This window comes from Pinus tabuliformis, chromosome 4_2 (genome assembly GCF_031772625.1).
Source record: "Pinus tabuliformis cultivar Carrire ecotype Pingquan chromosome 4_2, CPIR1, whole genome shotgun sequence".
NCBI lineage: Eukaryota > Viridiplantae > Streptophyta > Pinopsida > Pinales > Pinaceae > Pinus > Pinus tabuliformis.
The window spans coordinates 1132022693-1132046412 of record NC_142304.1 but is presented as its reverse complement, the minus strand read 5'-3'; the positions used below and the strand labels follow the sequence as shown (position 1 = coordinate 1132046412).

The 23720-nt window shown below is 33.6% G+C and overlaps 1 protein-coding gene and 1 pseudogene across 1 annotated transcript in view; both read right to left on the bottom strand.

Annotated features, from left to right (window-relative positions):
* Positions 1-387: 387 nt before the first annotated feature.
* LOC149173659 (subtilisin-like protease SBT5.3 pseudogene) lies at positions 388-2610 on the bottom strand (annotated as a pseudogene).
* Positions 2611-3385: 775 nt separating this feature from the next.
* The window catches only part of LOC149173658 (subtilisin-like protease SBT5.3), an 83904-nt gene continuing 63569 nt past the window's right edge, over positions 3386-23720 (bottom strand). The window contains exons 2-6 of the mRNA XM_089426788.1: positions 7353-7586; positions 7038-7220; positions 6844-6955; positions 4720-5275; positions 3386-3606 (exon numbers count right to left, since the gene is read on the bottom strand). Of these exons, the coding sequence (XP_089282914.1) occupies positions 3406-3606; positions 4720-5275; positions 6844-6955; positions 7038-7220; positions 7353-7586 (1286 nt within the window). The 3' untranslated portion in view covers positions 3386-3405. The remainder of the gene's footprint in view (positions 3607-4719; positions 5276-6843; positions 6956-7037; positions 7221-7352; positions 7587-23720) is intronic.

Sequence of the window (23720 nt, the reverse complement as noted above, 5' to 3'; positions counted from 1 at the left end):
ATTGAGATCAAGAGAAGTACTTGTTAAGGGAGAGACTTGGATATTAACTCTTACTTGTCTTGTGCATCTTGAGTGATATTCCTCGTCCTTAAATGTTATTGTTGTGTGAGTTGTGTAAGTGTTAATTAGTTAGACTTGAGAAATTTAGTGTTTGGTTGAGATATTTTCTCAACTTATTGATTCTATGGTTAAGATAGAATTTCTATTTTCAACCAATGACTGGTGTATTTATAGCATGATTAATCTAATGTAATATAAATTTTGATGTGCAATATGTTTTACCAATCTTGGAGATTCTATACTTTCAGGTTTTATTCCATGCAAGAGTAATTAAAAAATGTAATTATCAAAAATTAATGTAATAACCTTTCATAAAAAAAATTGGAATCAAGAAAGATTTGTAGCATTTACATATTTTAATGACAGTCTATATGACATTGTATACTTCAAAAACAAAAAAAAAAATTAATTAATATAAATCATGCTTGAAATTTTATTAGGTTGTAGGGCCTACCAATTCTACAAAAGAGAAACATTCAATGACCCTTTTACAAAATTTCCGTCAATAAATGAAAAGCAATAACTTGTCAGTGAGATATTCACTATCTTAATTCACACTGCTTACCTTCACAACAATGGGACTTGCAACCCAATACTTGGCATTTCTCCATGTAAGGTACCCAAATACGTACTGACCCCTAGAACTCTTCACGGCTTTCAGTGACACATTAAATGTTTTCCTTTCCCCACTGGTAGAAAAGTGAAGCTCTGCAGGCTCAACTAACACTGAAACTCCAACAGGAGACTGCACTTTTGCTTTATAAGTCACTGGCCCCTCTGCTACATTTGTCACAGTTCTTCTCACAGTTGCTGACCCTTTCAGGGCCGAGACAGTGATGGAGGGATAGTTGAAGTTATAGATATTAGGGGGTCGTGCTGGACAAGTGAATGCCCTTCCTGTTATGGCCTTGAGCTGGGTTGAATTATAATGCAAGCTGCAAAAAAGAATGTTGTAGTCTCTAATTGATAGATCATAGACTAGGCCAGGATCTCCAGCCTTATTTGGATACACATGACCTGCACCATACGCGAAAGGACCTGCTGTTTGCAGTGAGTCGTCTTTAATTGTCGTTTTGGTGTTGTCCAATTGTTGAGCTGTCATTTAAAAATATTAAAACATATTAAAATGGAAAAAAGGTTAGCAAATATATAGAATATAGCAAAATAAAATATCTTTTATTTAATGGAAAATTTTATAAAACTTATCATGCTAAAATTTATAATATTTAGATTAAGTATTATTTGTATTTAAGTATCCAAATTTTAACATTTTCAAAATTATAGTGTGTATAAGGTTTTCTTAAAACATATTAAAATGGAAAGAAGGTTAGCAAATATATAGTATATAGCAAAATAAAACATCTTTTATTTATTGGAAAATTTTATAAAACTCATCATGTTGTAGTATTTAGATTAAGTATTATTGGTATTTGAGTATCCAAGTTTTAACATTTTCAAAATTATATTGTGTACAAGGTTTTTTAAACATCCAGTTTTTAAATTCTCATTAAAAACAAGTTTCATTTATTTCTAATAGAGGAATAAAATTTCCATTAAAAATAAAAATAAAAACAAAAACAAAAACAATTAAAATTATAATTTTAGTTATTCTTGATTTTGGATATTTATTTGAAAGATTAGAGGTTTTGGAAGCACTATTCACAATTTAATTCAAAAAGTGGTCAACTTAATTTCAAAACAATTTAAGTGCATAATCGTATCACTGATATTATTCTCCAAAATTTTAAAGAGAAATGTAGTTTGAAGTTTAGAAATTTTGGGTATTTTTATGAGTTTTTATTATGTAAATTATAAAATGTTTGATTATATTTTGGTAAAAAACTAAATTTAATATTAATAATTTTATATAATATTTGTAAAATTTTGAAAATTTTAAGTAATAATATGTAGGGAAAATTTTAAGGATAGAAGTTTATTTTAAAGTTTAGAAATTTTGGTGAATTTTATTAGTCCTTAATATACAAAGTGTGAAATGTTTGGTGATATTTTTGTAGAAATATTTAGATTTCCATTAATAGATGTAAAATTTTAACAATTTTTAAGATAAAATAATTTTATACTATAAAATTTGGGGAATCGTTTTTAGAAAAAAAATGGAAACTAGTGCAAAATTAACCCTTTAAAATTTCCCTCATAATTCTTTATAAAATATTTGAAAATACTTTTATAAAAGAAAATCAAATTTCTAAAAAAATATTTAAAAAAAAAATTCAAATTTATAAATTTTTTATATGATATTTATAAAAAATTTAAATCTTAAAGATATAATAATTTTATAACTTTTGGCAATATAATATAATAATTTTAAACTATAAATCATTTGTTAAAAATAGAATGCAAATTGGCAATTTTTTTTTTATAGAAAACATGAAAAAATAGCACCTCTACCACGGCAGATTGGAATATATGCCGGCTCAAAATGATACAGATACCTGTAGTCATAATGGCAGACCGAATGGCTGCTGAGCTCAAATGAGGATATGCACTCTTCAATAAAGCTGCAACACCAGCAATATGCGGGCACGCCATAGACGTGCCAGAATCTAGAGCGAAAGGTACAGCTCTATTATCAAAGTTCAAATCAGTTAATGATGCTGCTTCTGAAAATGCCGCAAGGATGCTCACCCCTGGAGCTGTAATATCAGGCTGCACTGGACAAACAGTTAACAACTTTCTTTTCAAAATATTAAGGAAGATATCATACCAATGGAGTTGTGGGGATTGAGTTATAAACCTTGAGTATGTCTGGAGTAAGAGAATTCGGACCCCGAGAGGAAAAGTTTGCCATAGTCGGAGCTGGCTTTACATCTAATTGAGTTCTTGAATAAATGGAAGCGACAGGGGACCTGAATGAGCATAATTTAATTGGGCATTAGGGTTTTTCATGCAATAACCAGGTTTTACTACAATTTGAAAAGCTTTATATCTAATTGTGTTCTTGAATAAATGGAAGCGACAGGGGACCAGGATGAGCATAATTTAATTGGGCATTAGGGTTTTTCATGCAATAACCAGGTTTTACTACAAGTTGAAAAGTTGCATTGAAATCCTACGCTGTTGATTTGATGTATTGAAAAACTGCCGCTCCATCAGTTGCATTCAAATGTGCAGCAGGAAGAAAATGAAAGTCTTCATCAACGTCAGTGTCGCCTCCGGGTGCATTGGCGAGAATCATGCCTACTCCTCCTGCTAATCGAACGGTTAAACCTTTCTCAATTGTTTCACTGATACCACGAAGGCAGGCAACGATTTTTCCTTTAACTTTGCTGGGATCTAATGATCCCGGTAAACAGAGTTGTCTGAAAATATTAGCGATTGAAACTGTTAAAACACAATATGACATAGAAGTGTGACTTTGATGGATTGAAATACTATTCCTGTCCAAGTTTTTTCTTTGGTAATTGGGTAGTAGTATGTAGCATCATACCCAGCTGTCGTATTCACATGTGGGGCTTTCACTCTTGCTGATGATACCAGTGGATACAACTTTCCCTTTGGTAATTGGAACTGGGCTAGGCTTCGTCCCTGCCCTCGAACAAAAAGACACAGAGTAACATAATCAACTTTTCTAGCAAACTTCAAGGATCTGATTTATTGATTTCAATGCGCTGGATTGGGAAAACAATTAAATATTAAATTTTCGATTTTATAGACCGAAACAAAGAGAAAATGTCAATATGCTTTATTGCCCTCTTGAAATTTTGTATGAAAAGATACCTCTACAGCACTCACAATTATCCTGATAATCAAGAAACCGTTAAATCTTACAATGCTTTCCAAAAAACATGCAACATAAACATAATGAAATATGTATAAGCCTCTCGGCCTATTTAGCGGTTCCATGTTCCAGGGATTAATGTCCACCACTAAGCCTTACGGTAATACTGGTAAATCGAATTTCATAATATGAATTCAGCGCTCTTCAATACTTAACTAGAGAAAAGGTTAGAGAGCGCCAATAAGCCGGCGCCAATAAGCCGGTAGTAGTGTAACTGTTCTACGTTTTGAGGTATTTTTTGGTATATTTTTTGGGTCAAATTTATTGGAAAACTGATAGAGATTTGTTCAAGTGACATGATTGAGTTGTGAATTTAAAAAAAAAAAAATAAGTGTCAGGTTTTTTCCAGGACACTGAATGTTGGGTTTACCTACTGAATGTTGGGTTTACCTGCAGGTTTTAGTAAATTTTAGAACCCTTATCATTATCTTGAATGAATGATTAGTTTCATGTTCCAGAACATTGAATATTGGGGTTTATCAGCGGGTTTTTCAAAGGCGAGCCCGGAATGTTTTCAAGGCAGTTAGTCCCATGGTCCTGGGACAGTCCCACTCTGACATGACACGATGGAATCTCACTTTCAGCCAAGGCTATAATATCATGTTGGAGTTTGTCATTAAACCAAAAATTGCAGGTCATAGTAAATTTCCAGACATTTACTTTGAGTGGGCAGTTAATCTCATGTTCCGGAAGTGGCAGTTAATCCACCACATCAATTCCTAAATATAATACAGTTATTCCAACACTAAATCAATTTTGATAAAGAACAAAAATATATAATCTGAACCAAAAAAAATAATTTAACCTATTAAAAAAATTAAATAAGTAATTGTTAGAAGATGCCAATAAGCCGTACTTACTATATATGTTATGTTGTTTCCGAGATGAACACTCGAAGAGTATACTCTGTCGATGCTGCTTGCTCCCACCGTTATGACCCAAGGTGCCACATTTGCAACCGTTGCCGGAAGTGGACCAGAATTTGAGGCGGAACAGACGACAACCCTCCCTCTTTGAACTGCATGGAACGATCCAATTGAAATTGCATCTTGAAAATAATCCCGAAGAGGAGGCTCACCTCCAAGAGAAACTGAGAACACATCAACTCCGTCATGTATCCCTGCATCGAATGCTGCAAGAATATCTGCATCATAGCAACCATGGTACACTAAATCTAGAGGCCAGCAAATTTTATAACTTGCAACTCTAGCATGAGGGGCTCCTCCTTTTGCAACCCCTTCCGCATGTCCATATATACTTGCTTTTTTCACGAAATTTCCCCCTGCTGTAGACAGAGTATGAGTTCCATGTCCAACTTTGTCTCGCGCAGAGAGAAATTCCCCTGTTTCAGAGAGATTCAAAGGCTTAAGTTCAGCATCACGCCCCTTGATGAAATACCTTCCTCCAATCAATTTCCTGTTGCAAACAGCAATTTGGAGGGTGAAACTTTGCTTCTGTTGTGAAGCGCTTGCTTTCCAATCAACTTGTTATTGCAAAACACTCGAGAGTGAACCATGATTCCAAGAATTGAATACTAACTGTTCCACTTTTCGGGCAGGGATATCTTACAATGCGGTTGGCTTCTATTATACACGAACAAACAAAGAAACAAATACAGAGATTGAGCATTCTCCAACAAGCAATTTCAAAGTGTTTTTCTTCCCAGCAATGTAATGCAAGAAATAATAAGTGCAATAGACTGCAAGCATTACAATTATCAAATAAGAATGCGGGGGCATTTTACAAGCAAAAACATGTATTATTCAGTTGCAACCCAGCAAGGTAAATATTGAGTATCCCTGACAATTATTACTCAAAATTGTGTTTTACAAGCAAAAACCTGTATTATTTAGTTGCAACCCAGCAAGGTAAATATTGAGTATCCCTGACAATTATTACTCAAAATTGTGTTTGCATTAGTAAACCTCCAAATTGTTATCATTATCTTAAGTGGGAAATTAATCTCAATTTACCAAAGTGGATAACAGGATGGAGTTAATCCACGTGATCGATTTTCAATGAAGTGTGTGTGAGAATCACTCCAACACCCTGCCAAAGCTCTTATTCCATGTTGAGGTTTTGGGTTACACTAAAATCTCCAGACAATGTTAAACTTCTAAACCCTTACCATTATCTTAAGTGGGCAATTAATCTCAGGATCATATGATCTATTCCCAATAAGGTGAGTGTGAGAATTACTCCAACATTACTTACGTCAAAAACATGCTTAAACATCAAAGTGCCAGATTACTTTAAAATATAACATATTTACAAAAATCTACCCCTTACTGTTCCAGGATTTCTGGCCTAAGTGCTTAAAACTGGCCATCAATAAACACTTACAAACCATACTGCTCCAAAAATACAAAACTCAAACATACATCTGGGACACTGTAATGTTTTATAAAGAGTTTGAATTGCAAAACTCAAACATACTTCTGGGAAATTGTAATCTTTTATAAAGAATTTGAAATTCTTACCGTTCTAGGATTTCTGGCCTAAGTGCTTAAAACTGGCCATCAATAAACGCTTACAAACCATACTATTCCAAAAGAATACAAAACTCAAACATACTTCTGGGAAACTGTAATGTTTTATAAAGAACTTGAATTACAAAACTCAAACATACTTCTGGAAAACTGTAATCTTTTATAAAGAATTTGAAATTCTTCATCTTCTCTGGCCTTGTGTTTAACCCAGAAAGGTCATCCTTATTTAAATTGTAAATGCCAAAATATTCTTGAAATTTGATGTACATGAGAAACTGTTGACTTCATTAATGTCTATCATATTATTGGAGAATCTACCATTTAAATTTTAATCACATAAAAACAAATTTCATATCTCAGTCTCTAGATGGATATAGATAGAATCCTTTATCACCAGCAAGAAAAACTATGAGCTAAATATCTTAATTGAATGTTATCAGATATGCAAATATAGTTTAACAAACTGAAGACTACTCTGACCCCTCATCAACGCACCTGTTGCAGTGTTCTGGACCGAATTTTGTTCCCTTTTGGCAGAACCCCTTCCATCGAGAAGGAATAGGCCCTATATCTGTGTCATCAAAACTTGCAGATTCTGGCCATACCCCTGAATGCAGAAGAAAAATAGTATCAGAATCAAATAACATATAAAATGAACTCACCTAAAGGCTACTGAGGTGGCTTGCTACCTGTATCCAGGTGAGCAATAATAACATCCTTTCCGAATTGCCCCTTTCTCCATAGCGATCTCGGAGAAACTTGTACATTCTCAGATTTTCCAGCTCCTACTTCTAAGCCAAGGAATCCCCATGAACGAGTTGTGTGTAGACTTCTTGCTCGGTTAGGAAATACAGATAATACCTGAGGGTGTTCTGAATAACAGCACCCAACAGTAGCGACACCAAATTCAGTAAGAAAAACTTTCGAAAATTCTAAGTATCTACGAGCTTCGTATTCATTCAATGTGAAAGAGTGAAAATGAGCATTAAAGGTGAGTAATTCACTTGCGAGAGAAAGAGCATGTTCTTCTTCAAGAGTAGCAGCAAAACCATTGATGCTTCTGGTGTATGAGTAGTAGATGGCCTCCTCTGCTGCTTCCTTGCTGCAATTTTTAATGAAGAAATATACGGGAAAGCTTAATGAAAGCCGAATCAGTATGTTTAATAGAATAGGAATAATTGGATTTGGTTCTTGATGATGGATCCGAAACGTTGGACTGAATAAATCACTACACAATTCTATCCGAAACGTTGGACTGAATAAATCATTACACAATTCTTTTGGGCAAATCACCAACGACAATAATCATGTAATTTCAGGTTTTAAGTTGTAGCCTAGTCACATATTTTTGTTTGTGTACAGGGAACTTAAAGAAGTTACCTATCTATATTACTATTTATTTAGGATAAAGTGGTAAGTTAAATAATTTAAAATTAATAACAAAATGGTAAGTATATATATATATATATAAAAGTTTAACTTTACATATCATTGAGTGAAAAATCAAATTGTCAATAATATTATTATTATGTATTTTTTTCCTCTTCAAACATAATACCACCTGTATTTATATTGGAGGATCTATATTGAAAAAAAAATGACATATAATAATGGGGGATACATAAGGGGTAAAGGTTTTTTTATATTGGCAGGTACAAAAAATGGAGGTCAAAGTTAATGAAAAAACATATATTGAAAATGAAATTAACTCAAACAGATCACAGAAAAACACACATAAAAACCAGACACAAGATATTGACGGAAAATGGCTTCAGCCTCAGGGATTCTCTCTCATTCTCATTCCATTTTAAAATAATTGAACATAGTGTTACAAATAAATAGATGAGAGATAGTGTTCTCAAGATAGTGCGTGCTATCTTAAACACTTTTGGTTGAGATAATTTCTCACCAGACACACACCAATATAGGAGTTACCTAAACTAACTCCTATCATAGAGGAACAACCCAAGAGTTAGGCACAAATTCCTAACTTGAAATATTTAATTAATTAATTTATTTTTGGATTTATTATTGTTTTATAAGAGAGGCTAACAACATAAAGATGTATAAAAAATATTAATTAAAAAATAGATACCTACAATATCTAATAAAAGTAGGGTTTTTTAAATTGGGAAGGTGTATTGGGTTTGTATTGATAAGGGGTTAAAATATGTGGCTTTTGTAGATATTTTCCAATATGTGGTCCAATTAAAAATATTATTTAATATGAAACTAACACATATCATATGTCAAAGTTCATTGAATAAAACCCCACGACATAAATATAAATTATAAGTTAAAAAAAATAAATTTAATAAATGAGATTTTTCAAAAAAAAAAAAACTATTAAATAATAAAATTACAACATCTTCGACCATAAACCTAATAGCAACAACAAAGAGTTCCATAGACTTCTTAAACATACATAATGCAAGTGGATTACAATTGCATATCATCTCATAAAGTGGAGAGTATTTGAAAAATATTATAAAATTAAAAATGAATATCAAACAACAAAATAAAAATACTAAGAGAGCCATGTATAAATAGTTCCTTATATACATTATCAAATGTGCTCATGAGTTTAACTATTGGTAAGACAAATCCCATATTATCCAAATGATCAAAAGAATAAATGTTTGTATTTTATAGTTGAAATTGTTAAATGAGGAGGATGTCTACCTTTGCAATTTGCATGCAATTCTCATGATTATAGGAAATCAAGAAAGATAAAACTTTAAATTATATGATATATATCCATAAATGTATTGATAAAGGTTTGTATTTTATAGTTGAAATTGTTAAATGAGGAGGATGTCTATTTTTGCATTTGCATGCATTTCCCATGATTATAGGAAATAAAAAAAATAACACTTTAAATTATATGATACATATTCATAAATGTATTGATTTAAATAATTTATGTAAAATTATAGAACATTATGGTAAATAACCTCTTTGTTAAATCATTTGTCAAAATTTTAATAAACAAAATAACTAAATAGACTAAAGAAAATAATTGTATAGATCCTTCATCCACTTGTTTCTGGTATAAGCATTCAACCAATACCATTGGTATATCATCATGGTGAAGCTAGGAATGTCCCTTTATCTAACATTATCAGAGTTATGTATAGATGATTTAGAAGATTAAATCACCAAGGATAAGAGAAGAGAAATACATATTTAAATAATGTGGTGTTAATCGCAAAACAAAAAATACTTCCCAAATAAATCTAGATGTCTTGAATAAATTTTATGTATACATGATTTAGAAGATGAAATCATCAAGGATGAGAAGAGAAATACTTACTTAAATAATGTGTTGTTAATGGCAAAACACAAAAATACACTCCAAAGAAATCTTGATGCCTTGAATAAATTTTACACCTTACCAAAATAAACAAAGAAAGGTAATGGTAATAGGTGCTTTTTAATATGACATCACCATTAAATTCAATAGTGACAAATTAGAGATATTTCTTTTCTACTGAGTATGTTTAGTTGGATCACTACTGTGGACACATGTGTAATAGGGGGGCATGAGCCCTCTCTTTTTTTAAGGAAAAAATTCAACCATCTAATTTAAAGTTAAGAAGTTTCTCTTTAAATATTGGTACAAATAATAATTTTATGTGGTTATTCTAGCAAATGGTGATTTTGTGTAGTTTCCATGCTTAGGGTTCACATCTCTCTAAAGAATCTTAGAACAAGTTGAAAGATAAAAAAAAACCCTTTAAACTATGGTGACTAAAAAATATGTTTACAAACATATGAGTAATGCAAGCAAACAAATAAGGTTCATTACCTTGACAAGAAGATATGGATTGAAAAAGAGAGAATTGAAGAAGCCTACTTACAAGATGAAGCATGAGCCATTGGAGTCACGGTACAAAAAATGGGTAATAGAGGAATTATGTTAAGAGTTGAGAAAATGATATTTTATCAACATGACATCAACTTAATGATTAACGCGTCTTCTTAAGTCATAATTGTTGGTATTGATTAGTGATAGTAGTGGGTTGGGAATGTGAAATCACTATTACAAAAGTGGTAGAAGGTGGAGTGGTGGCAGTAGGTAGGAGGCTATAGGGATGATGGTAGGAGGTGATGAAGAGGTGGTACTGGAGAGGTAGTGGTAGTGAAGTAGAAGAATACAAGCTAATATTGTATGAAATTATAAGGACTAGATTAAAATGGGAAGTTGTTATTAGATCAAGTATAATCTTCCACCTCTCCATCTATTTTCCAAATAAATATTTCTATTGACATAATTACTTAAAAGAAACAATATCATATCCACAATTAAATCTAAATCTTAATTATACAATTGAAACAAGAATATATATATATATATATATAGATATAATATTAACTTAAACACAAAAAGGAATTAGATATAAGATGTTTATAGGGAGACAATCACTTGTCTTTAAACCAACCAAAGGATTAGATTCAATATGAAATTCAAAAAAATCACTTAACAAATTAAAACAAATCTATAAAACATTCACTCTCTTTTAACCATACATTTTTATTAAAAAAATTAATATATAATAATTTCTACAATTATAAAAATGAATCAATAAAATCATATATTTTTATAATTATAAAAATAATCAATAAAATCATATATCTCAATGAAAAACCAATGCTAAAGAAACTAGGACTAACAACAAAACCTTCAATAAGACATACATTACTATTATTGGATAGTGAAAATCATATAATCTAGTATTAGTAATAAATTCGAGAGGAAACTTAATCTATTAAATAAAAATAAGGATATATTATAATTTTAGATTAGATATCATTAGTATGATAAAATATAATCATTTTTATGTATTATAATAATGAACATAAATAGAATTAAAAACACTCTCAAGGAACACCAAAAAAATATTGCAGGAAAACCTTAATTATGGGGAAAAACTAAGTTTAATAGAATTTTATTTGTTTTTGGCCAAAACCTTGTCCGAACCTGTTGGGGAGTTGTGATGAATCCTTGGCCCCCTAACAACTAAATACAACTGACATAATGCCATGGGTCATGTAACCATGTGCTGGAAACCACTAGTTGTAGACTATCATTCCCGAGTCAAAGTTAATCCTAACAATCCCTTCTTTCAATTTGACTAAAGAATTGTTATGGGTCTAACCCCCCTAAAGATGTGGGAACTCAAGAGAATCCCACACGCCTCTTATCACACTTGACTTTGGGTTACCCATGCCTATCAGGTAGTATTCCCAATTATATCATCTGCATTATAATTATTATAATTTTTTATTCATTTCTTGTTACAATCTTGCCTTATCTTTCTCCATATGCTACACATAAAAATAGAAGTCCATATGAAAGGAGCCCATCTACCAATTACATAGGTTACCAAAAATGGTAACTGCCAGTACTCTGAGAGTTCTTTTCAGGTATATGGTTCATCAATATATTCACATAGGTGTATGTCTCATGTCTCCTTAACCAGTCATTGCAAACTCGCCAATGACTGCTCAGCATTCTGACATTGCCCCATTATCATTTTCTACTCGTTCAAGACTATCATCATGCACTCTTTTCACCACATCAATTAATTTGTGTCAATTGTGCACTTCGACATCAATTACAAATATATAAGACATAACACATTGACTTCGACACAACTAGATCATAACTCCAACTCATATCATAGGAATCAACAGCTTCTAGATTGACTCCTTGTAACTCATAATGACAACTATACATGACATGAAAGCATTACCTTCAATACCCTCCCTTAATGCATACATGACAAAACTAGAAAGTAGACATTACAATAATGAATGAATCTCTGTAAAATTTGTTTGATATGGTTATCACTAGCACTCATATCCACTCTGAAATCTCACAGTTTCTGCTCTTTTCTTCACCACACTTTTGAGCTTCCCACTTGATCCATTTTAGACATAACCATTTTATACCATCGTTGATGTGCTTTGCAACATTGACACTTCTCAACCTCCCAGAGTGCAACAGATCAGCCTCAATACTAAACCATCATATGGAACTACCAACATCTATTGAATCCATGACCCTCTGCAACCTTCACCAATTATCTAGGATAACATTCTTGGTATAGAATGTCTTCAACGAACAATTCTACAACTTGACCTTGTATAAACAACTTGTACTAATTCTCGTGGAGCATGATGGGTCACACCAACTTGACCTTATTAAGAAAAACCAGTGACTAATGCTCCCAGAGCACGACAAGTCATATTATGCTATTGAATAATTGGCTTGTTCTTTTTGGTTTTGCATCATTTATTTTTTCACATTACAATGGGACAATAACACACCAACTCACACCACAAATAGGTACATTAGAACACTACAACTACCAACAAACCCCCCTTTTATTTAGTATATAAAATCAGTATTATTTTCTTTGATCGAGTGCGACATGCAACCTGTCACTTTTATTCTGATGCAAAATACATCATGATACATTCCACCACATAATGATATATTAATAACATACCATAGGGAAACCTCATTCCTCACAGACTGTAGATGGTCACTTTTCAAGATTTCGACGAGATTCCAGATCGCGAATGCAGGGTCACTACCCAATCGTTTTTTAGACACAAAGCTATTCCCAACTTTGGCTCAACCATCACATCCTTCACTATTTTCAAAGGGTATCCATAAATCAGAGATTCTGCCACCTATTTAATGACAAAAAAGAGAAAAAACCTTGCCTAGGCAAACTCTAGGACCCGCATTAAACACTGTGTATTTACAACTCCCTTCCGAAACAAACACGCCTTCTTTCAGCCATCTCTTAGGCTTGAATTCCTGAAGTATTCTCCCCATATGCTCTCTGTCCTTCCATGGAATATATCAAGAATTGCGGGGAAAAACTAAGCCTAATAGAATTCCATTTGTCTTTGGCCAAAACCTTGTCTGAACTTGTTGGGGATTTGTGATGAATCCTTGGCCCCCCTCACAACCAAATACAACTGACATAATACCATGGGCCATGTAACAATGCGATGTAAACCACTAGCTATAGAGTATCATTCTCGAGTCAAAGTTAACCCTAACAATCCCCTCTTTAAACTTGACTAGAGAATTGTTATGGTTCTAGCCCCCCTAAAGATGTGGGAACTCAAGAGAATCCCACATGCCTCTTATTACACTATACTTTGGGTTACCCATGCTTATCAGGTAGTATACCCAATTATACCATCTGCATTATAATTATTATATTTTTTTTATTCGTTGCTTCTTACACTCTTGCCTTATCTTTCTCCATACGCTACACATAAACATAGAAGTCCATATGAAAGGAGCCCATATACAAATTACATGGGTTACCCACAATGGTAACTGCCAGTACTCTAAGATTTCTTTTTAGATACATGGTTCATCAATCTATTCACATAGGTGTTGTCTCATGTCTCCTTAACCATTGACTATAAACTCGCCAATGACTGCTCAACATTCGGTTGTTGCCTGGTTATCATTTTCCGCTCGTTCTAGACTATTATCGGGCACTCTTTTCATCACATCGATTAATTTGTGTCAATTTTTCACTTCGACATCAATTAAAAATATATAGGACATAAAACATTGACTTCGACATATCTAGATCATGGCTCCAACTCATATAATAGGAATCAACAACTTCTACATTGACTCCTTGTAACTCATAATGACAACTATACATGACATGGAAGAATGACCTCCAATGCCCTCCCTTAATGCTTACATGACAAAACCATAAAGTAGACATTACAAAAATGAATGAATATCTCTAAAATTTGTCTGATATGATCATCACTAGAACTCATATCCACTCTAAAATCTCATAGTTTTTGTTCTTTTCTTCAACACAATTTTGAGATTCCCACTTGATCCCTTTAAGGGATAACCATTTTATACCATCGTTGATGTGCTTTGCAAAATTGACACTTCTCAACCTCCCAGAGCGCAACGGACCAGTCTCGATATTGAACCATCTTATGGAACTGCCACCATTTGTTGAATCCATGACCGTCCGCAACCTTCACCAATTATCTATGATAACATTTTGGGTACAGAATGTCTTCAACAGACAATTCTACAACTTGACCTTTATAAACAAATTGTACTGACACTCCTAGAGCATGACAGGTCACACCATCTTGACCTTATTAAGAACTGCCTGTGACTAATGCTCTCGAAGCACGATGGGGCACATTAGTCTACTGAATAATTGGCCTATTTTTTGTGGTTTTGCATCATTTTATTTTTCACATTACAATGGGACAATAACACACATCAATTCACACAACAAACATGGACATTAGCACACTACAACTACAAATAGCCCCCCTTTAAGTATACAAAATCATTATGATTTTCTCTGATCCAATGCGGCATGCAACCTGTCACTTTTATTATGATGGAATGTAATAATGATACATTCCACCACATAATGATATAATAATAACATACCATAGAGAAATCTCAGTCCTCATAGACTGCAGATGGCCGCTTTTCAAGACTCCGACGAGATTCCAGATCGCGAATGCAGGGTCACTACCAAGTCGTTTTTTAGACATAGAATTATTCCCAACTTTGGCTGAACCATCAAATCCTTCACCATTTTCAGACGATATCTATAAAATAGAGATTCCGCCACCTATTTCATTAGAAAAAGAGAAAAATCCTTGCCTAGGCAAACTTTGGGACTTGCATTGAACATTGGGTATTTATAGCACCCTTCCAGAGAAAAACATGCCTTCTTTCAACCATCTCTTAGGCTTGAATTACATGAAGTATGCTCCCCATATGCTCTCTGTCCTTCCATGGAATATATTAGGAATATGAGATTTGTTCCCCTTTTCAACCGTGCTCATTTCGACCTAACTGAAATGTCTAGGAAAACTGTCATTATGTTCTTCAGACAATACGCCAAGAAGAGTCCCATTGTAAGAGAAACTTCTGCAATGAGACAACCTAATATTATAATGGATTCCTTCGAGGACCATAACAAGAATAATTCATGTCATGGTGGGGGCATTTTTCAGTACGGGGTCCATCGTTGCAATAACAAAGGAACGAAGGAGTCTCAGTTAATCATGCATTTTACAACAATATGATGCATGTAGCAGTGATCGTTGGCATCTTTGTAATGTATATTGATCCCCTCCAGCTGTAGATCAATGTTGGTCAACACTTTGAATTCCGCCATGGCCACTAATGTTGTGCCCTTATATTCTTTTATCGTCGTGGCTCCTTACCTTGTGATTCTCAGATCTGATCTCATATTCCCATATCTAGAACAAATCATTCATATCTACACAACTGCTCGAGAAAAAAAAATATATGCACACCGAAATGCTACCCTTTAACGACTCAAATCAATACACACAAAAATAAAATCTACTTGTAACAACACTCCACTCAACACAATTTTCTACCCTAATCTATTTACACAAGATCAATAAACTCAACGCTTTCTCACATCTTCCTAGCCCTCCTGTGAAGGAGGGAGGCCAAAATAGGCTCTGATACCATGTTATAAAACTAGAATAAAGCAAGAGAGATTGCATATACAAAAAAATCACACTTCAATATCTTATTGATCACACCAATTACAAATATATAGGGCATAAAGACTAACTTCAACACATCTAGATCATGACTCCAACTCATATCATAGGAATCAACAACTATACATGACACATTGACTCAACTCATATTGACTCCTCGTAACTCATAATGACAACTATACATGACATGGAAGAATTACTTCCAATACAATATCTGAGAGGTGCTTCTTGTCATACAGGAGGTCCAATTGCTTTGAACACAAAAATTAGCCGTTAGGGTTGACAACAATAGATGATCACATGTTGTAACTTCCTCTTGAAGAATATTCATTCCCTTGTTTGGTCAGTAATGCCTCTCATGATCATGCATGTTCTCAATATTATATTGGGTGAATGGTTTCATAGAGAATCGATGACCTTGAAAAATATAAAATAGAGGTTTCTAGTCCTTCAAAGAGGCATAAAACATATTAAAATTAATCACCGCTGGTACCAACTCCAACTCTCAACTATAGATCATACCGTGTGACCTCTTTCTCACATCGCCATCTGCTCCACAACTCATTTATGCAACCTTGAACACTAGTTCCAATGCCAAATACACTCTTGGCAACGAAGGTGTCCCTCTTAATCTACCTCTTGGCTCGTAACTATAGATCCATACTTGCTCTGACAATATTTGTGTTGATTCAACATCTTCACACACAAAGTTGTCCACAATTAAACTTCACATAGTTGATCCATCTTCTTCACATGTATAGATCACACAACAAAAGCATTACACCCATGTGATACCATTGTTATGTACACAAGATAATGTAAATAAAACATAATCATGAGCACACATAAAAGCAATCACAATCATACACATAAGGAACACCAAGAAATACCCTCGGAAAACCCCAACTCAAGTTAAAAATCAGCTTAATGGAATTTCAGTAGTGCTTGGCTAAAACCCTGACTTACTGTATGGAAGAGCTCTGCTTAACCCTTGGCCCCTTACACTTTCCGGGAGGCTTTCTCAACCTTTGCCTCTTCACACTAGGGCCTCCTCAACCCTTTGTAGTTCACAAATTACAATGGATACAAAAAAACCTATTTATAAGTTTCATTACAACTAAATACAAGTGCCATAATACCATGTGCGCGAAACCATTAGGCGTCGAGAGCGATATAATCTCTTTTCACTCTAAAAGAGGTTTTCATATCAAGATATTTGATCACTCTCCACGCTTGGTAGATGTGGAGCTAAGATGGATCTAGCGTGGTTTAATTTCCTCTTAAAATAAGTTATATACTATGCATCAATACCATGGACCATTTTTATTTTTATTTTGTTTTTGTTGGACACCTAATTATCTAAGGGTTGGTGTGGAAGCTCAACAACCAAAGGGAGTCCAATGGGCCACTTGGAATATGAAACCAAGGGTCATTCCTATGTATTATAAATATTTATCATTGTGAATTAAAAAAAAATCTAATATTTATCTTTCATATTACCTCTGCCATATATGTTCTTAACATGGTATGAGAGTAGGTGTTCTCCCATGCTCATATTTCAGCCACTTGTTTTGTTTAGTAGCCTTTTTGCATGTTAGTTCTGAGATTTATACTCCTGTAGGAAGCGTTTCCTATGCTCACCAAAACTACTTACAAAACTCTGTTGTTTGCGTTTAATACCTTGAAATTTTGTAACACATTGGCAAACTAGTCTTTCTTCTCGAGTCTTTACGCATGTTTGGATGGACTTCGAGTCTTTACGCATGTTTGGATGGACTTCGAGTTATCTAGGCGCATTATCATAAGGAGAAGATTCTGGCATGGTGTGGCTGGTATAGTGAAGACCCAGCGGTGAGTTGGTGCATCACATCTGCAGGGAGTATTGTGATTGTGGCACGAATCGTATGAAATCTTTGTGTTAAAATTACTAAAAATCGCGTGCGTTGAAGTCTTAAATCAACTGTATATTTAATTATCTCTGTTATCCATTGGAGCGACCGGTTTAACGCTCCTACCATACCTTTGGTTCACATATTCGCTTTACATACCGCACACCACTTCACATCTCCCTATCCACATTAAACACATTCAAAACCTGCGGAATCCTTCGAGGGCTTTCTTCAAGCTTCGCTGCAAGCCAAACACAACTTTCCGCAACCTTGAAGTTAAAGTGTGAAAATTATTTTTTGAAATAGAATCGATGAAAAAGAACCTGGCCTGTTGCCATAACTGCTTGTGGCAATCTAAGCAGAATGCCGATTTATTGAGTCAATTCACAGCCGAATAAACGGAGAGTCATCTTCGTCTGTTCGTCGATTCCATCTTTCCGTGAGGGGGAATTGGCAATCTGCTCGTCTATCACATAGAATGTGTCGATTGCTGTGTAAATCATGGTGAATATGGTTGGCCGGAAAGAAAAGGGAAAAGACACAGGTTTTTCGAAGGAAAGCTAGCTTGCTCTTCCACGTCAATCACTCAAAATCACTCATAATTGCTGGAGAAAGGAGGTCTCCATTCCACAACACTCCCCACAGCATTAGGAACACGATGTCTAGAGGTTTTGACCCCTTACTTTTGGATGGCTTATATGATCAAGCTTCAACTCGTCAAACTTTAGTGTATGCCTAAGACCAAACCATAATTCTGCAATGGATGTGTATCAGACGGTATCTCGGAGGTGGAATATTGTGGGTGGTGTAGTTTATTCACATGAGAGCTTGATGTAATTTTAAAATTTGTTGAATGTTACCAACAACAAGGATTTCCCTATTATAATTAGGCACATTTAATTTTGGAAAATATTGCATGGCTAGCTATCTTCTTTTATAATTACATTTGTGGTCATTTATTGACTTGAATTGTTTGAATAATGACAAAAATTCATAGACTATTGGAGTTATTAGGAACTCTAATCATGTCAACCAATGACAACACAATCGAAATCAATAAAACTACTCTTGTTGACATTCAAACTTGTTTACAGCATAGACAGGAAAAAGGCAGAATTTTTGGAACTTGAATCTCAGCTTTAGCAAGAAGAATTACAACAGTGGAGTCAACATTCTGAATATGTTTATGTTAAGAACATTGAAATGGACTCTCATAAGACACAAATTGATTCAGATCTAGTGCAAAATGAAGCAGCAGTTGTACATGTAGATGTAGAAATTCAGCTTGCACTTCCCAAGTCAGTCATTAGACCTTGGGAAGAGCTTGTCGATAAGAGGCAGAGAATAGGTCTTGGATATGATAAAGAGGTTTCCTTTCATATTCCGGATAACTCAAAGCCCATTCAGTTTTAGAGTGTTGGATTCCTTCATGACAGTTTACCTTCAGCTGTTCCAGATTCTGTTCCTCTTACACAACAACAACAACAGATTGTGAAATGCCAACACTGTCACTGAGTTGGCCATATGAAATATCATTGCTTTGATTTTCATCCATATAAGCACTATCATAAAACCAGTCATTCTTCAAACAAATGTTTAAAAAACAAGCCTCCTGCAAGAACAAAGATTCATCTTGGATGGATCGCTTCTTGGCAATGGGCATCAACAACTAAGAATATATTTCAGTCATATGTCCGAACTTGTTCTAGAGTATTAAACAGTGTTGCAATTGAGTTTTCTCCATCATCTCACCTTGTATCTAACAGGGGGGGAGGTGATGGTCATCTACAAGCTTCAAAACCACATCAAGCGAGCCTATGCCACAACCTACCATACTAGACTCAGAGTTGTAGCCAGAGACAAAGATGCCCCTGAGCATGCCTTCAATTAGTGATGCCTCTTCAAAGAATTGGGGACACTTCCTCTAGCGGAAGACTTCAGCTTCTTGCCAATTTTGGAAGAGTTTCAGGAATTACATTAAGCATTTCAGAGTTGGTGGTAATCCTTAAACCATCTCAAGTTGAGACCTCCCTTTTCAGGTTGAGGTTCTCCCTTTTATGCGGGGTGAAACCTCCCTTTCATGGTTGAAAGTTTCCCTCTTCAAAACATCAGGAGAACTTCCTCTAGAAGACGACCTCAACGTCTTGCCAAACTTGGAAGAGTTATGGGAACTGCACTAAGTGTTCCAATGTTGGTGGTAATCCTTAAACCACCCCCCTTATACCAACATTTTAGAGAGCACATTCAACCTAGTGCTGCCATGCATGTTTTTGCACATTTTATATTATAAATCTCTTCTTGGACTTATACATAACCCTTCAAATTAAGGAGGGAATGTTGGACACCTATCCCACTAAGGTTTGGTGTGGAATCTCAACAACCAAAGGGATTCCAAGGGATCACTTGGAATATGAAACTAAGGGTCGTTACTATGTATTATAAATATGTATCATTGTGAATAAGAAAAACAATTTAATGTTTATCTTTCATATTGCCTCCGTAATGTATGTGCTTAACAATTTTTATAGAGTTATTTTTATTTTGTTACTTTTATTTTTATTTAATTTGACTTAGCCAAAATGTTAAACATTACATTACAACATCTCTACCATATTGGGCTAGAGAGTGCCTCTCTTACTAATAATTTATATTGATTTATTAATATTTTTAAGAATGATGATGGTGGTTAATATTTATTAATGTGATATTTGATTTATTAAATTTAATAAATACAAATTTTCTTGATCAACTTAGTTTCCTAAATTAAAATATTTTTGACGAGTTAAAATGTTAGGATAGTAACAAATATTTTGAAATTGTCATTTAATGTGGTTGTACACAAGATATCTAAAGAGAAAGTGATTTTCAACTTCAACCATCTCAAAGTTATAAAGATGGCAGCTCAATGTTAAAAGAAAGCTAGTATATGATATATTGTCTTTAATTTTGAGACCACATATGTTATAACACAATTTTTGTTTTGTTTTATCCTTTTTCATGATCCTCTAGAGACGATATAACCTAAAGTTCACAATCATATAAGATAGGAAGAGGAACAAAAGTCTCCAAGAGGATTTTCTTGTTATCTCATAGCTAAAGCTCCACTCATTTACAATTATTATCATGTCTATAATATGTTTTCCTCACTCTATTTATCATTATCTCAATGCTATAGTTGCAATTAATTCCTACATGATGTTGTTTTCATAGGAAAAATTAGTGTAATTGGTCTAGCCTATTAGTGTTAACACTTATATTATACTATATAATAAATCTTTGAGAATTCTGAGTTGTTCTATTGAGATTGTATGGACTCTGGTCATAAGAACAATATCATTAACCTAAAAAAAAAGATGATGACTATACCAACTAAAGTTGGGCTGACACAATCTTAGTTTCAAACAATTTTCTAATTTTTCAATATATATGCCAAGCAAGATAAAAAATTTACTAACAACCTTACTTAACTCCTATATTACAATTAATTTTTTTAATATTCTTAAACTTTCAACAATAAAAAAAACATAAAATTGATTTCATTATACATCTAATAGACTCCTAAATTTATTTTAATTTAACTTTATTTCCAAAAAAAAACTCCAATTTCCTTTTCTAAAATCATCAAAATGATGTTTATAATTCTAAAAATTATTGTTTCCACTTTCTTCAACATTACCTCGGCCTAACTTGGATAGGAGTCAGAAGGATCTTCATAATTATAAGAATGATCCTTTCCACTTTCAATATTACCTCCTAAAGCAATTAAAAATACACAAGAAGATTAAAAATACAGGTGTGGTAGAACATTTCTAGTTTCTAAAGTATTAACAATAATTTAACTTTAAAATCAGTAATTTGAGTATTGAAATTTATCCAGGTATATATGTTTTATTTTAACTATTACTTTTTAAAAAGAAATACATTCTCTTTTCAAACTCTACCATTAAATAACAGAAGGTTGATAAACAGCATTATGATTGTGCATCAGCAAAGCAATGTCAACTTATCATTTAAAAATCACTCAGAATTATAATTAATCTAAGAATGAGCCACATAATATGTACTACCATTAACACATGGATGGAAATGTAACAAAAGACCATTCTTATCAGTGTACTATTATTAACACATTGATGGAAATGGAACAAAACACTTTTCTTATTAATGTAAGCAATATATTCTTATAAAAAATTGATTCATTCATCCATTAATTGTATCAGTGAATTACCTTTTTAATATTGATCCCAGAAGCTCATGATGTGAATCAACTACCTGTTGGTAGTTCACATTGTCATGATGATGTCCTCCTAAGTACACCACATATGACTGCAGCAGGAAAAAACATAACGATCAGGCATTCCAACTATGGTTTCAGCCTTATTTCCATGAAATATTGTATTAAAAAGAACTGTGATTCCATTAAATATTGTATTAAAAAAAGTGTGAAATTATTGTATTTTAAAAATATTAATATAATGTGAAGACAGGTGAAACTATAAACTTAAAAGTAGAGTTCAAGTCATTTCTTCTTGCCTTTGTAGCTCCCACAATTGAATCTACGAAAGCTGATAGTAATAAGATAGGAAACACAAATGAATTTGCTTTCCTGACCATGGCTGCCGCTGCTCAGTTGTGCACAATTATTTCAAAGCCTTTTATACAGAAGCCTTGGCTATGTATATTATGTCCATGCAAAGTTTTGGTTTGGATATATATATATATGAACGGAGATCCGGAATTGCAAGATATAAATATGCCGTGTCAAATGCAAATGATCGGTTTTACTCTCATTACTGCGTGGAAATCTGATTACTTGACACAGGGTGGCATGGCGCGTACTCTGCCAGAATTATATGCGATATGGATATTTGGATTGTTTCCCGATTGTTTGCCTCCTTAAATTAGGAGAGTATCCTATAAACCTAACGGTAAGATTCATTGAATCGTTGAAGGGTAAATTCATTGAATCGAGGAAGGGGGATGAATATAGGAATCGACTATTCTTTCGTTCGATCTCGTTGAGAGAGGATAGACTCGGAGAGTGTATGTGGGATTAATAGAGTATGTACTTAGATGTTTCATATACTTAAAAAAATGCGAGCCTTTGTATGTAGTTTTAAAACAAGATATTGTCTTGTATTTTCAGCAGGAAGAAGTTATTTTAGTGGGATATTTCAATGCTAGAACAATAAATAATCAAGTTAGTAATTTTTGTTGTAAAGAGGATCACAATTTTATTTGGCTCACTGAAGAGGAGAATTCCCAATGGGTGAGGTGTTTGACAAAGTTAGCAATCATTTTGGAGAGCAGTTGCTTACACTGTGTAGGGCTTTCAAGTTAATTATTTACAATGGTCTAGACAGATGGAAAATGTCTGGGAACTTAACTTGCAACACATACAATGGGGCAAGTGCCATTGACTATGTTATGTGTTCAAAAAGCTTGATAGAAAAGATAGATGAAGTTAAGATTGGAGAGCATATTTGAGACTTAAAATCAGACGATAACCCAATTTATATAAGGTTATCATGGTTAGAAGAAAGACAACATAGGAGGAAAACCCAATGCTCTCAGCAATCACTATCAAGGGGAAAAATTCTTCTAACACAAGATAATTGTACTATCTTCAAGACAATGTTAGAGAGATTAATTCAGAAGGAGAAAACTAGTTTCAAAAGCTTCAACAGTTATGAGTTAACAAATATAATTCATAGTGCATTCGAGAAGTGAAAAAGAACAAAGAATAGGAAATTAGAAACAAATTGTTTTCTTGTAAATGCTTGGTTTGATGATGAATGAAAAATGGCAAGAAGAACCTTGAAAAAAGCAAGCAAGGAGAAGATGAATGTAAAGTTACATAAGCAGATACTAAAAAGGAAAAAAGATGAGTTCATGCAAACAAGGCGA